The following is a 16,458-nucleotide window of genomic DNA, read 5'->3' as shown; positions in this document are numbered from 1 at the left end:
CAGATTCTGATGTGTTCTCTAATGCCCTCAGCAGGTGCTGCTGGCCTGTTCTTTGCCCACACATTAACACCAGTCACAGCTGCCATACTGAGCTGGCACATTACAACACACACACACATACAAACCAGCCCTCAGGATTTACCACAGCTTTATGAGTAGCTGTTAGTTGTACTTTAGAGAGATGCTATTGATTTCTGCTCTTTGACTGCTGAGTTTCCTTGATCTTCAGCTAATTTTAGACGTGAACAATGAGCACGTGGAACAGCATAGATCTTCTAGCACAGAAATCTGTTTAACAACTTCCATTTCTGAGTGTTGTTGTTACTTGTTAAATGTTATTATTTGCAATATGTTTCATGACATGTTATATACAATGTGTGAATAAATGAATAATGTCAAGCACACACTATAGTACAGAATCCTATCAAACATTGATCTGGAGTCTGATTAAGTTTTCGATTGTCTGTAAATTCATAACAGGAGAGGGCCTAAGACAGGACACTTTCCTGCTGCTAATCTGGATGACTCCTCATGTACATAAAAAACACTGGTTAGACAGGTGGGATTTAAACCATCTTAGACTGTTAATGCATTATTTGGTCAAATGAAACAATCAAGATGCATAAAGTGACCAAGTACAGTGCATGTGTTCTCATAGAGAGGAACATGGAGGTGGTTTCTTTGTAGCACTAGAGTGTAAGTTCAATTTAGTTGAGTGAACTATCCCTTTAATATGATCTATAAGCTTACTACAACATGTACGTTTGCTTGTTTTGTAATCTCACTTACGTTAATGAACAATATGAGAATAAACAAATAGTGTCCTGCACCCACTGCACTACCTGATAAAAGTCTTGTTGTCGATCTCAGCTGTAAGAGCAACAGATAATAACTTGACTTCTAAATGGATAGGTAGATTTTTCTGCTGAATTATCTGTTGAACTGCATCCCAATCATCACAAATACTGCAGAAGACCTACTGGAACCTGCGTGGACCCAAGATTCTTACAAAAATCAGTCAAGTTTGGTGAAGGAAATTTCATGGTTTGGGGTTACATTCAGTATGGGGGCATGTGAGAGATCTGCAGGGAGTATGACAACATCCAAAGCCTGAGGTATCAAGACATTTGTGCTGCCCATTATATTACAAGCCACAGGAGAGGGCAAAATCTTCAGCAGGATAGCACTCCTTCTCATACTTCATCCTCCACATCAACGTTAAGGTGCTCCGGGATTGGCCAGCCCAGTCTCCAGGCATGAACATTATTGAGCATGTCTAGGATAAGATGAAGGAGGTGGCATTGAAGATGAATTCAAAGAATCTTGATGAACTCTTGGAGTCCTGCAAGAACGCTTTCTTTGCCGTTCCAGATGACTAGGCCTGTCATAATAATCAATATATCAAGTTATCGCACAGCACATGACCTCAATCATTTTTGGTGATGCAGTATATATCGTCCACACATAAAAAACAATTCTAGCAACATTTTAGCTGATTTTGCAACATCTCTATCTCTATTGGAGGTGTCAGTATGATTGAAAACACTATAGTACTTACTATAACACTAACAACTGAAAATAGGTCTGGTACCAGATATCTCCACCTGTTACTTTTTACCTTGCACTTTTTTGTTAACATGTATTATTATTTATTTAGGATATGTGTATGTTTTCACATTCTGACTCCAATGCCTAATTATTAAATTCTTAAAATTACTAAAATGAAATCAAATATTCCTAAGAATAAAATGTGTGCTTTGAAAAAGTGTACTCTCATTGTGATGATATTATATTGTCATTCTGGCATTATTTATTAATAAGTGGCATGAATGGTCTTAAAATGACAATAATATCATTTATCGCTATATATTTTGGTGCAATATATCGTACAACAAAAAAATAGACATCGTGACAAGCCTACAGATGAAAGATGAAGAATCTTATTATTATTTATTAATTATTAGTATTTTATCATCATTACTGACTTCATGTCATGGAGGAAACAGTGAAGATGAATCCAAAGTATCTTAATGAACTCTGGGAGTCCTGCAAGAACGCTTTCTTTGCCATCCCAGATGACTTTATTAATAAGTGATTTGAGTCATTGCAGAGATGTATGGATGCAGTCCTCCAAGCTCATGATGGAGTCAGACACAATATTCATTCTGTTTCCACTGCAGCATGACTTTATATTCTATACTGGACATTATTTCTGTTCAGCGGCAAGACTTTTTTTCTCAGCAAAGTCAGACTTTACTGTCATTAAAAATGAAGGCATGATCATATTTTATTCTAAGATCTATAGAGGTATTTGCCTTTCATATAAGCCACTTCTCATACCAAATGATCAACTAGAAAACTTGGATAGGTGACAAGACTTTTGTCAGGTAGTGGATAGTAAAAAATTCTATCAAACATTAGATCTGATGTCTGAATAATCTGTAAATTTAAAACAGGAGAGGGCCTAAGACAGATCCCTGTGGCACTCCATACTTCCCAGCTGTTAATCTGGATGACTCCCTATATTTACATTAAAAACACTGGTTAGACAGGTGGGATTTAAACCATCTTAGTCTGTAAGTGCATTATTTGGTCAAATGTAAATGGAATTAATTAATCAAGATGCATAAAGTGACCAAGTACAGTCCACATGTTCTCATAGAGAGGAACATGGAGGCTGAACTATTAACACGGTCCTTTATCTGGCGTTTCCATGGAGCTGCTGCTGCCCAGGCGACAGGAGAGGACGAAACCATAAGACCGAACAAAGTATTAACACAGGCTAATTACTGCTCTCTCCACACACACACGCACGTACACACCACCGCTTCATCCTCTCAATCCGTGTCTTTACTGAAAGATGTGCATCATATTTACCGTAGTAGATCTAAATGTTGTTGCACATTATAGCTCATCATTTCAGAAGAATGATGGCAACTTTGGATCTCCAATAACTGTTTTAAAAGAGCGTTGTGTAATTTACAGGCTGTAAAGTTGATGCAGAAGAGCTGTTTGAACGAAGCACGGTCTCGCTCTCTCTGGTGTCGGAAACACAATTGACTTTCCTTCCTTGCTAATGGCTGCAGTGCGTCAGCGCGTTCACAATGCGATCCTTTGATTTATTTAACCCGTTTTGAAAAGCGCTACAGGAGACGAGGAGGGTGTTGGCTGATCTGCAGAGAAGCATGTGCTGTTTGAGTCGTGATGAGTCTGTTCGCCTGCTCTTTTCTGCATTTGAGTTAAAGAAATACTGGTATATGAACTTCTGTCAGTATTTTATGTCGTTTGAAACCTTTACTTCTGTGGAACACAAAAGGAGGCGTTTAGAAGAATGTTCAAACTGCTTTTTCTAATGCAATTTAAAATACATAAAAATTAAAGTAGAAAATGATAAAGTAAAAAATGTAAAGATAAAGTAAAAATTACTTGCTTTATTTACTTAATTTATTAACTTTTGTTTAGTTTTCATTTTAGTTTTATATTTAATTTTGTTCTTTCTTTGCTAATTTTATATTTTTTTGCTTAATTTTTTTACTTTATTATCTTTTATTTATTTACGTTAATTTTTTATGTATTTGAATAATATGCATTTATTTTATTTATTTACTTATTTTTGCTAATGTGTTTATCTTTTTTATATTTTTACTCTATTATTTTCATTTATTTACATTTTTATTTACACATTTCTTTTATTTATATATTGCATTTATTATTGGGGTTAAACCCATACTCTTTTTCGAAGAACATCCTGGGATTTTTAATGACCACAGAGAGTCGGGACCTCAGTTTAATGTCTCATTTGAAAGGTGGCGCTCACCGAGCAGTATAGAGTCCCCATCAATATACTGGGGCGTTAGGACCCACACAGACTGAAGGTTGAGCGCCCCCTGCTGGCCTCACTAACACCACTTCCGGCAGCAACCTAGCTTTTCCATGTGGTTTCCCATCCAGGTACTGACCGGGTGCAGACCTGCTTAGCTTCAGTGGGCGACCATGTGAAAGTTGCAGAGAGCTAGCTTTTTAAATTAATTAATTAAATAATTATTTTAATCAGTTATTATTTACATTATTATTTATTTATTTCCATCTTTAGGACTAAAATGTTTTTTCTTTTTCTCGCCCAGTCTGTTGTATCTTCTTCCTTCAATGTAAGACTTCTCAAATCAGCCCATGTTCCCACAATTGAGCCATGCTGTCTTTCCATACAAATCACCATTGTTTACACAACAGCCGTGAGCGGCGGCTGAGACATGGTGTCCAGAGAGAGGATGTGATGTCGTCTGCTGACAGGAAGTGTGATTGGGCCACAGATGGTTCATTCACAGCAGAGAATGACTCAAACACAATCACTGAAGAAATCACGCACACATTTTTAGTTTTGATATTTGATTTATTGACGCTTTAAGTCCTGGCAGACGTGAACTGAAAGGGCCATTTGTGTTCTAGGATTACAGCGAGGAAACGTGACATCACTTCCTGTCATCTGAGGATGTTGTTTGCTCTATGACCACCCAGTGTGTCCATTTGAAGGGCAGTGTTGATGCTATTTATTCATCTAGCCAATTTCAATGGAATAAGCGTTTCTCAGTGTTTTTTTCTACTTATATAGAATGCATATAATTATATTGTAAATGCAACAGTGCCACACACATCTCATTTGTAGATACATTTCAGCTCAGAATGATTTAAAGTTCCCCTTAAATCAATAAATTCAAGGGAGATGAAATGTAGCCAGTCCCTCCATGATTTCTAGTCCAGTGGATCTTGAGATAAAGAAAAAAAAAATAGAAACATTTGATAAGATTTATGAACTGAAGCACATAATGGCATACATTTTGAGAAAAGCTGTTTATTAGTTTCTATATTTTGAAATGACTTAGTTTTGGTTTAGTTTTTATTAGTTTCAGTATTAGTTTTAGTTGTTTTTCCTAAATAAGGATATTTGTTAGGTGCAAGATTTAAAATCATCAGAATAAATTTTGTATAATAAAAACTCAAATACAACGGCCCACAAGACAGCAGCCTTAAGTACAATATGTGTGCAAGGCTGCTTTTGAGGTTAGCTACACAGTAGTGATGGAAAGTTCAGATATTTACCGCGGATGGTAGGACTCAACATATTAAAATGATATAGTCAGCAATAGTAATTTCAGTCAGTTAAAACATCACCATGATCTGAAAAATGTCTTACAATAAAGTTTTGCAACCCAACTGAATCATGATTCACTTATTTAAATTCCATTACGATTTTCTGTTATGAAATAAACACCAGATCCTCTCATTTAAGCCCTCGATTTACCTGCAGTGCAGTTGTTCAAGTTTACTTCAGTCACAGCAGGCTCTCATGTACTGTTTGTGTTTGGTTGAATCACGCATGCACTGTATTATTGGTTCACCGCTTCTCAATTTGATCTCAGTGTAATGTCACTGTTCTAATAACTGAATAAGAGTATATATTGGATTATTTAGAGTTAGAGGTGGGTATTAGGCTTGTTAAAAAGTATAGTTTGTGGACGAGTGCTTACTGGAGACGCGAATCGTTTCAAATGATTCAGTTCGATTAGGTGAACTAGTTCAACCGGTTCACTTAGAAGATTTGGTTAAAAAGATTCATTCGCGATTGCGATACAGAGATAAAACCCATTATTGGGCACAAATGTGTTAAAGTAATAGTTTTAAGTCTCTGTATTTAATGCTGTCACCGTGCTGCTGTGATGTCCACTCGTTGTTTTTGTCGCGGGAGCAACAGCGAGGATGACTGGAGGAGAACCGGCTCTATCTGGCCAATGGCAGCAGGACTGCAGACTCTGAGGTGCCATACGGGTCAAACACCTGCAACGCGGAGTAAATAGATTTACTTCTAAAAGACTAACAGTAAGATTATATATTAAATACATTTACAAAGACGGAAACGAAAGAGGTTTTTGCTTTAATTGTAGTTAGTTTCAGTTAGTTTTGTATGTACACAATACAGTTTCAGTTAGTTCTATTTTTTTTTTTTTTTAAACTCTCGTTTTTATTTTTATTTTGGTTAACGACAATTATTTAGAATTTTAGTTAAATTTTGTTTTTGTTAACTTTAATAACCTTGTAATAAACAAGGGTGAAGAGGCTGTACGAGTGCTGATATTGCGGAATATCACACGGCTATCAGCCAATCAGATTCGAGAACCAGGCAGAACTGTTGTATGTGTGTACATACATACAACAAGTGTACACACACTTTCCTTACTCTGAACAATTTCCTTACTCTGTTAAACATCACTTGGGAAATATTTGTAAAAGAATAAAAAAAATAATAATAATTTAACTTCAACTGTATATAAAGCACAGAAATAAACAGTACAAAATGAGATGTCAGTAATCCAAAGTGATCTCAGTCACGATTGATTTTCAGCAGGGAGAGAAAGCGAGCAGCAGTCAGACTGACACTGAAGATCTGTGTGGAGTTCAGTGAGTTCAGCATCAGCTCAACACCTCCATTAAACCACATCAAACCCAGGAGACTTTAAAGTGCTGCTGCTGCTGGAACTGGACTACACAGAGAAACATTCTCATTTGAAGAAAAAACAACAAACAAAACAATGCTTTAAAAATAGTGACATAACTAAAGCTTTCATAAAGTTAAAATAAATAGTTTGATATGCTACTTTGACATGTTATTATCAATAAGTTACATGTTTATTATTAAATCTACTCTATTTATGTACTTACAGCGCAGTGTAAAGAGGACGAACAGGTTGAATAATTGTCAGTGCTGTTGACTGAAAACAGAGTCTCAGGATTGTGTGTTAATGTAACAGATCAGCAGATCCAAGACAGGCACATCCTAAAATAATAATAAAAGTGATGTCTTCATAAATAAGGAAGTACATGTTTCAGATCTTTCTTGAGCAGCTCATGTGACTAGTGGTTCTTTGTGTGTGTGTGTCTGTGTGTGTGTGTGTGCGTGCAATTTTGTAAAAATGTACTTTTCAAAGTGGGTGCGTGCGTGCATGCGTGTACATTTGTAAAGCGTGTTCGTCCGTGTGCATGCATGTGTACATTTGTAAAAGTGTACAATTCTGCATTTCAAAAGTGTGTGTGTGTAGGGCATGCATGTGTGCACGTTTGTAAAAGTGAGCATTTCTGCATTTCAATGTTTGTGTGTGTGCGTGCGCACATTTGTGAAAGTGTGCAGTTCTGCATTTCAAAAGTATGTGCATGCATGTGTGTGCACATTTGTATATAATAACAGTACAATAAGCGTAATCTAGAGGCCTTTACCTTTCAAATAAGCCACTTCTGATACCAAATGATCAACAAAATGTCAAGTTATTATTTGTTATTCCTAAAACTTGGATAGGCGACCAGACTGTTCTCAGGTTGTGTATAGTTGAGACTGGAAGATGTAGTCAACATGTCGACAAGACGTTGTTTTTCTGTGCTAAAAAAATCAGATCTGCTTTCCATGCGCTTCCAAAAAGATTAAAAAAAACTAGAAATGATATCGTAGAAATGCCATTGTGAGTGTGCACAAGTGCTGAAGAAAAGCTGAAATTCTGGTTTGGTTTCCAACATACACTAGTTAGTTATTAACTTTATTTATCCCCATAGGGGGATTTCATTTGCAGCATACACCCACAGAGACATTTGACAACTTCACATTTGGCATTTATATAAATTATCAGTGGTCATTAACAAGAAGATGGGCCAATAAGGTGACCAATCAGAGCAGATTAGGCTCTCAGAAAGGTGGGGTTCAGAAAGAATGTATCATTAAACTATTCATTTCAGACACTGTGAGGAAAACAGCTGATGCTGCAATGGAGATTGTGAAAAAGGATTATTATTTTTTCCTTGGATTGATGTAAATCTATTGTAGACCGATCAGTAAACTGGCTAATTATACAAGTCACCTAGAGTTAAACTGTTGATTTTTAATACTTTTTGAATCCATTCAGCAGATCTCTGAATCTGGCAGGAGCACTTTTAGCTTAGCTTAGCATACATCAGTAAATCGGATTAGACCATTAGCATCTTGCGCAAACATAAAAAAAAGAGTTTTGATTAAATCTGGCGTTAAAAATCTGATAATAATATATTGATATTATGAATAAATTACATCATGCAGTGCTGTTACCTAGTTACCTAACGGGACTATTTTCAGGCATAACATCATTGTGTCTGCTGCAGCCATGGTACATCAAAGTGTCTTGGTTATTATACCAGAATGAGAGTATAGAAAATAGCAACTTTTCATTTTTCGTCTATGTATGTGTTTTACGATGATATGTTTTATGTCAAATGTTGCATAAAGACGTTTGTAAACATTGTTACGTTGAAGGTCACTGTGTGTGTGATTGTGTGTTTGTGTGTCTGTAATCTGGTCAGTGTTTTCCTGCTCTTCAGTGGTCAGTCAGTATAGTGTTGTCCGCTGTGGGGAGTGATGATCCGCTGGGCATCATGCCAGTCTCTGCTCCACACAGCTGCTGCTGCGGGGAACTGGGCTACAGGCATGATTCAGGTCACCAGCATTCATTGACCCAATTGATTCATATTTCACAATATTGACTTTAAAATATAATAAGCCATAGACTCAAATCTTTCATATCCTAACTGCATGTTTTTGTTTGTTTTCATTAATAAAAATATAATAAACTCATAAATTTGAATAAATATTAAATCATTTATTTAAATGTATGACAAAAAAATATTTATTGAACTTGGAAGTGATTGCAAACTATTTATATGGGCTGAATTTAAACAAGCAAATTAAATGTAGTAATGTTCAACTTAATTAGTTTGTTTAAATTCAGCCCATATAAATTGTTTGCATCCACTTACCTTATAAAAAGTGTAGTCAATTAACAATTTTTCCAGCATGATTTATGAAAAACAAGCGTTTTTCACAATATACTCTTCTAACTTTTTATTGAAGAAAATAAAAGACATGTAGAGTATATTTTACATGCATTTATATTATGTAAAATCTTTTATAAGCACCTTTGTGAACATTTTCCCATTGAATCACTGCTGTAAACAGACACAATTAAAAAGATAGACTGTAGCTATGTTTACAACCAGGAATGCAAATTAAATGTATGCACAAAACCAGAATATCGCATAAAAGACGTGCAAATAAAGCAGCGTTTCCATCCAATGAGTCAAAGAGAACAATATCGTCACTTCCTGATTAACTGGCGACAAATATCAACATAAAAAAACCTTTAGAACTCTTTTCTTTATTTAATAAATGTAATGTAATTTAATTTATTGTAATATAATATAATATAATATAATGAAATATAATATAATATAATAAAATATAATATAATATAATAAAATATAATATAATATAATAAAATATAATATAATATAATAAATATAATATAATATAATAAAATATAATATAATATAATAAAATATAATAAAATATAATATAATATAATAAAATATAATATAATATAATATAATATAATATAATATAATAAAATATAATATAATATAATATAATAAAATATAATAAAATATAATATAATATAATATAATAAAATATTATATAATATAATATAATATAATATAATATAATATAATAAAATATAATATAATATAATAAAATATAATAAAATATAATATAATATAATATAATATAATAAAATATAATATAATAAAATATAATATAATATAATATATTTTAATATAATAAAATATAATATAATAAAATATAATATAATAAAATATAATATAATATAATATAATATAATATAATATAATATAATAAAATATAATATAATATAATAAAATATAATATAATAAAATATAATATAATATAATATAATAAAATATAATATAATATAATAAAATAAAATATAATATAATATAATAAAATATAATATAATATAATATAATATAATATAATATAATATAATATAATATAATATAATATAATATAATAAAATATAATATAATATAATATAATAAAATATAATATAATATAATATAATAAAATATAATATAATATAATATAATATAATATAATATAATATAATATAATATAATATAATATAATATAATATAATATAATATAATATAATACACTCTGGGAAATAAAGGTACAGGAACTGGGGGTAAAGGTAAATAAAAGTACTGTCACTGGGGCACTACCTTTTCAAAAAGGTACATATTTGTACCTGAAGGGTCCATAATGGCACCTCAAAGGTACTTTTTAGGTACATTTGGGCACTAATATGCACCTTAGAGGTAACACTCCTGACTTTTTAGGTACAAATATGTAGAGCTCTTGTACCTTATTTCTGAGAGTGTATAATATATAATTTAATATATAATATAATAATAGAATGCAATATAATTTAATATAATGTAATATAATATAATATACTATAATGTTTAAACTTTATTTTTCACATATACATCACATATTTTCATCAATGTTTTAAACAAAACTTACAATGAACGAAACCATTCAAATTGAAAATATATATATTGTTTATATCTAAAACATGCACCATATAATGCCAATTTCACAATTCACATATTCATTAATATATCATTTTATATTCAAATATATATAGTTGATTTGCTTACTTTATTTAGATGTCTTATTTTATTTAATATTAATGTGAGTTCTTCACATAAATTTGTGTGCGCATGTGAGCTCAAACTCTGCTACTTGAACCCCCAACAGACACACACACACATAGGAAATGACTCAATCCCATTGAAAACTCCTCTGTTTGCACACACTCACCACAAGTCTACACATATCCTCAATAAACCACATTAATATTACTGACTGCGTGACCAGCTGCCCATAAAGCTCGCACATTCACAGTTTTGCCTCCCCCCCCCCCCCCTCCATCTTCCAGGTTTCTCTCCTCCCACACAGCTCCATCTTTTATTAATTTGCTCCTCCATACGTCTCCATTCAGATTAAAGAGGCTCTTCGGCATAAAAGACGCCGCTTCAAAAGACTAACACACAATACAGCGGCAGCGTCTCTGATGAGCTTTCTTTACTGTTCATGCAGTCTGCTCAATCTCTGCATGGGTGTGTGTGTGTGTTGCATTTGACACCACAAGAATATTGAGGATGTGTTTTAGTATTAGGTGTTTGGGGTCTGAACTGTGGGTTTCTTTTTCCTGGTTGGCGTGTGTGTCCTCGCTTCCTTATGGTGTGTGTGTGTGTGTGCGTGTGCGTGTGCATGCGCTGCACAAGATATCGTTTCAGCATCAATGTGCAAATCTGCAATAGTCACATCGCAGGATCTTCAACGTCAAGTTGGAATTTAATTAAGGAACTACAGTTCACAGCACATGATTTGATTGCAAAGTTTAGCCCTAATATAACAGTGTGAAAGATTTTTACTTTTGTTTTGAGGATATAGTTTTAAGGCCTGTGACTAGGGTTTCAAATGAATTTAAACCATTTGGACACATGGAATTAAAATAGTTTGCCACTTTAACGAATAAAGATTGTGTTTATTTATACAATAGCTGTTTCCATCCAAAGATGCGATTTAAATTTATGGTCAAAACTGTTATATCACAAAAAAGACGTGCGAATAAAGCAGCGTTTCCATCCAATGAGTCAACAAAAGAAACAAAATCGTTACTCCCTGATTAACTGATGACAAATATCAAAAGTAAAAACAGAATATTTGAAGTAGGAGTAGCTGCGTGAATCTTTTCTTTATTTAATAAATGACTTGTGCCTCAGAAGACAAATGCCGACATGTAATGAATTTACAGACAATGGAGCACAGTTCTTGAGTTTTGGAGGTCATTAATAATATAATAACATTAATTAGGGCTGGGCGATACGGTAAAAATGCAATCTGGATATTTATTTTTCGTATTGAATGATAATGATATGTATTTCAATATAAGTTGTTATGCTTCGAGATTTAAAAGAGTACCTTAACAATGACTGAAGCCACAAAAAATTTAGGGTCCATTAAATGGTGGCTGAAAATTCTATACATCTCTAATATCAGCACACTTTTACATTCCCATTGTTGCACATTTCTGATGTGTGATTGGCTCTTAGATCAATATGGAATATGTAATGCACATCCAAAACGCGCATAAAAATAGGGGGATGGAAACAGCTAATGAAGACGACATGCAGTGTTATTTTTCATTTGATTATTGAATTTCTCTACCTCAACACTGTTAAGCTCCACCAAAAACCCTAAAGTACTGTTTATTTTATTTTTATCATTGTTCTATTGTTTTTATCCATGCTTTAGTTTGTTGATTTGATGTATTTTGGCGTATTTTTGTGTATTTTATGCACATGCTCTCACCCATAATATCCCAGTCAAAGTCAACATTATAAATTTGAGTTAAAAAATATTGCAATGTTCTTTTTTCCCAATATCGTGCAGCTCTACTGTGTGCACAACGGTCTGAGGTGGAATTCTGTGTGTAAACTAAACCAGATATTTTTAAATATATTATATATTTGAAAATTTTAAATAGATTAAATTAAAATAATTTAGAAAATGGCCTAAACAGTATATATCAATGTTTAATAATAAATGTATTTAAGTAAAAAATGTAAAATATAAAACATTCAGTAATAAAAAATATTATTAGTACATTTTAATAATATGTATATTATGTGTATGCATTTTTAATATATTTATATATATATATATTTATATATATATATATATATATATATATATATATATATATATATATATATATATATACATATATATATATATATATATATATATATATATATATATATATATACATATATATATATATATATATATATACATATATATATATATATATATACATATATATATATATATATATATATATATACATATATATATATATATATATATATATATATACATACATACATACATATATATATATATATATATATATATATATATATATATATATACATATATATATATACATATATATATATATATATATATATATATATATATATATATTAATAATAACAAAGCATTATTAGTTTTAAACTACAAATGAATTGAATCAAAATAAATAATAATTAATAAATATTTTTAATGAACTTTATATGTATTTATATAATGCAAAAATTATGTATATAGAAATATGTGTTGTTTCAAAAATAGGTAAAAAATACTATACAATTTGTCAATGGTTCCTAAAAGCATCTGCCCCCTAGTGTTTGCAAAACGACATAGCCAGCAATAATATTCATTCATTCATTCATTCATTTTCTTTTCGGCTTAGTCCTTTTATTAATCTGGGGTCGCCAAGGCAGAATGAACTGCCAACTTATACAGCACATGTTTTACGCAGCGGATGCCCTTCCAGCTGCAATTCATCACTGGGAAACACACACACTCATTCACACACATACACTACAGCCAATTTAGCTAACTCAATTCCCAACAATAACAGTTTACAGTAAATTATATATATTTTTGTAAAGCAAATAAAAAAGTTTGTTATTAATTAAAACAGTAGAACAAACGTATTCATATAAATTACATTATGATAATCATATACAATTGTCAGTCTCCTTCACAGAATGACATGATTTTAAATAAATAAATAAATGTGAAAATAAATTAATAAATAAATCTGAATCAATTCTTGTTACCTGCTTGTCTTTTAATAATTAAAAGATAAATGACTGTTTCAGTGCATTATTCGATCTTTATGAAATAACGGCGTTAATTTAAACTAACCTAATAAGGTCACAAGTCAACACATACACATGTTATGAGAATACAGTCTTGAACATTTTAATTATATCCAAAAATTGTTCAGAATTGACAAGAATGGGTGTCATTGAATATTTAAAGGACTACTTTGAAAGCTTTCGATCCACTTCAGATGTTCAATAGTATTCCATTCAGAACCTGTTACTTTAATATTGTTTCCTAATACAAGTAAAACTTTTTTGTTAATAAAAATAATATCTAAAAAAAATACAGTAAATAAAAATAAAATTTGTGTGCACTGAAGACACAACTACAAATGCTCAGGTTTCTCTTGATTTACAACTCATAGTTATGTTTAAGTAAATATATACATCATATAAACTCATCATATATCAGTTCTTCCATATTCCTGGTGAATTTTAATTTATTTTAGTTTTATGTTTAATGAATAACAAAAAACTGTGTGTCAACACACTACCAATGTTTAAGAATCAGTTGAGTTCAAAATGATTTAATTTTTATTAAAAATATTATCAGCCCTCCTGTGAATTTTAAAAATATTTCCAAAATGATGTTGAAAAGAGCAAGGAAATTTTCACAGTATTTCCGATAATATTTTTTCTTCTGGAGAAAGTCTTAGTTGTTTTATTTCAGTTAGAATAAAAGCAGTTTTTATTGATTTATTTTTATTTTTCAACAGAACAGTGGTACTGGTATCTCGTAACAAGTACAGCAGTTTTTGTTAGACATTCTAATAAATGCAAACAAATTCTTAAAAGCAAAGTCAAAAGTAAAAGGAGATTATAAAACTAATTTAGAAAGACATAGTTACTGAGTACCCTCAAGAAAAATCCAGAAGGAGGACCAAATGCGCCAGAACACCTCAGATCTTTGATGTTATTCATAGGTAAATTTTTCCTGAAGTCTGTAGAAGTCTGGTTGCCTGACTCAGCCACATATTGACTAAAGGTATCTGAGCAGTTGACCATAAAAATAATATTAATAATATACATCTTTGAGCCAAGTGTATACAGAAATTTAATAAAAGCAGTTTTAATTTAAAAAAAAAACATAAAAAACATTTTAAGGTCAATATTTTTAGCCCCTCTAAATTTGGTGATTTTCTTGCAATATCGAAAATGGTATCGAATATCAATATTTTTCTTGGTATCGTATCAAAGTTAGAAATTCCAGCAATGTGACAACACTACTTGTCTTTATTAATTCATTCATTTACCTTCGGCTTAGTCTCTTTATTCATCAGGTTACCACGGCGGAATGAACCGCCAACTTATCAAGCATATGTTTTACACAGCGTATGCCCTTCCACATCCATACACATTCATTCACTCGCACACTCATACACTACAGACAATTTAGTTAATTCAATTGACCTATAGCGCATGTCTTTGGACTGGGGAAACCGGAGCACCCAGAGGAAACCCATGCCAACATGGGAAAAACATGCAAAGTTCACACACAAGTGCCAACTGACCCAGCCTAGACTCGAACCAGCGATCTTCTTGCTGTGAGGTGACAGTACTAAGCACTGAGCACCGTATTGCCCCTTGTATTTACTTATTTTTCATAGTAACAGTCAAGATCAAGTCTTTGTTTTGAATAATGAATTGTCTTTCTCTTTCCTCTCCTCAGAGCTCAACATGGAGTACAATCCTTCAGATCATCCTCGCGCCAGCACCATCTTCCTCAGCAAGTCTCAGACTGACGGTGAGACACACACACACACACACTCATGTTTTCAGAACGTTATTCAAAAACAAAACTACGCTTGAATCTGAGCCAAACCAATCAGGAGGCGGCGGCACAGATGGCCCAAACATTCCCTCCTTTCAGTAATAGTTTGATTTAACAGCAAACACCCTGGGTAATGATGCTTTATTAACAGTCAAGCTCTTCCCAGTTTCCACTCAGGCTAAAGTTCTGAAATTTCTGCTTTCTTTATAAGCAATGTTTTCTGACTGTGGTCCATCAGACGTCTTGTGGTTTCCACCAACATTATAAAGGCGCTATTCAGTGATACAAACACAATTAGCGGCATATGAACTGAAATAACAAGCGCAAGAAAATGCCAGCCTTGTTATCCATGCTCCGATTTAATTTAGAAACCTTCTTGTTTTTCAGTTCTTTTGCCCAACAAGAAAGGTACGTTTGATCTCAGCGTGTTTGTTAGTCTGCTGCTGTGTCGTCTTCAAGCTTTTTTTTTTCCAATGCAGAATGTCTGTACTTTTGCATTTTATTACGCTGCAAGCTGTTATTTGTTCAGGAATACACTTTGCTAATTTTGTAGTTAGCTAACAGAAGTAGCTGACTGCTTCGCTAGACGCTTAATTGAACAACGCTTTCCTTTTAATGTCATTTTAAAACATAATGGCAGTGTTTTCTGACGCCATTAAACTCGTTTGCGCTCAATTGAGCTCCATTAGGGGCTCTTGCATGTTGACATGTCAGTGAATCTGTCCCGTTTGTCTGGCTGCGCAGATTTGTGTTCGCTCTGCTGTCGTCTTAAGGTCTGAAGTGCTCTAAAGTCATCATATGGATTCAGATGTAAAGTAGTGTTGATAAAAAGTATCGAGTTCGGTACCAATTGGTACTGCAATGTTTAAAACAGACATTTACGCTACATCCGCACTCATTACAGAGCAGTGAGATTTTATAATGTTTAACACTGAATTAGCACTGAATGAGCTTCTGTCACCAAACCCAAATATGACACGCTTTTCAATCGTTTACATTGACAGACTCCCAAT

The 16,458-nt window shown here is 32.4% G+C and overlaps 1 protein-coding gene across 2 annotated transcripts in view; it reads left to right on the top strand.

Moving 5' to 3' along the window:
- Positions 1-16,458, top strand: part of ccny (cyclin Y) — a 56,652-nt gene that overhangs the window by 22,084 nt on the left and 18,110 nt on the right. The window contains exons 2-3 of one of the 2 annotated variants that reach the window (XM_056451025.1): positions 15,344-15,418; positions 15,833-15,853. In XM_056451025.1, coding sequence (XP_056307000.1) covers positions 15,344-15,418; positions 15,833-15,853 — 96 coding nt within the window. The remainder of the gene's footprint in view (positions 1-15,343; positions 15,419-15,832; positions 15,854-16,458) is intronic. The other variant, XM_056451026.1, reaches the window with a different exon arrangement.

This window comes from Danio aesculapii, chromosome 24 (assembly GCF_903798145.1).
Source record: "Danio aesculapii chromosome 24, fDanAes4.1, whole genome shotgun sequence".
Lineage (NCBI taxonomy): Eukaryota > Metazoa > Chordata > Actinopteri > Cypriniformes > Danionidae > Danio > Danio aesculapii.
Note: the sequence above shows the minus strand (reverse complement) of the source record. Positions and strands in the feature narration are given on the sequence as shown.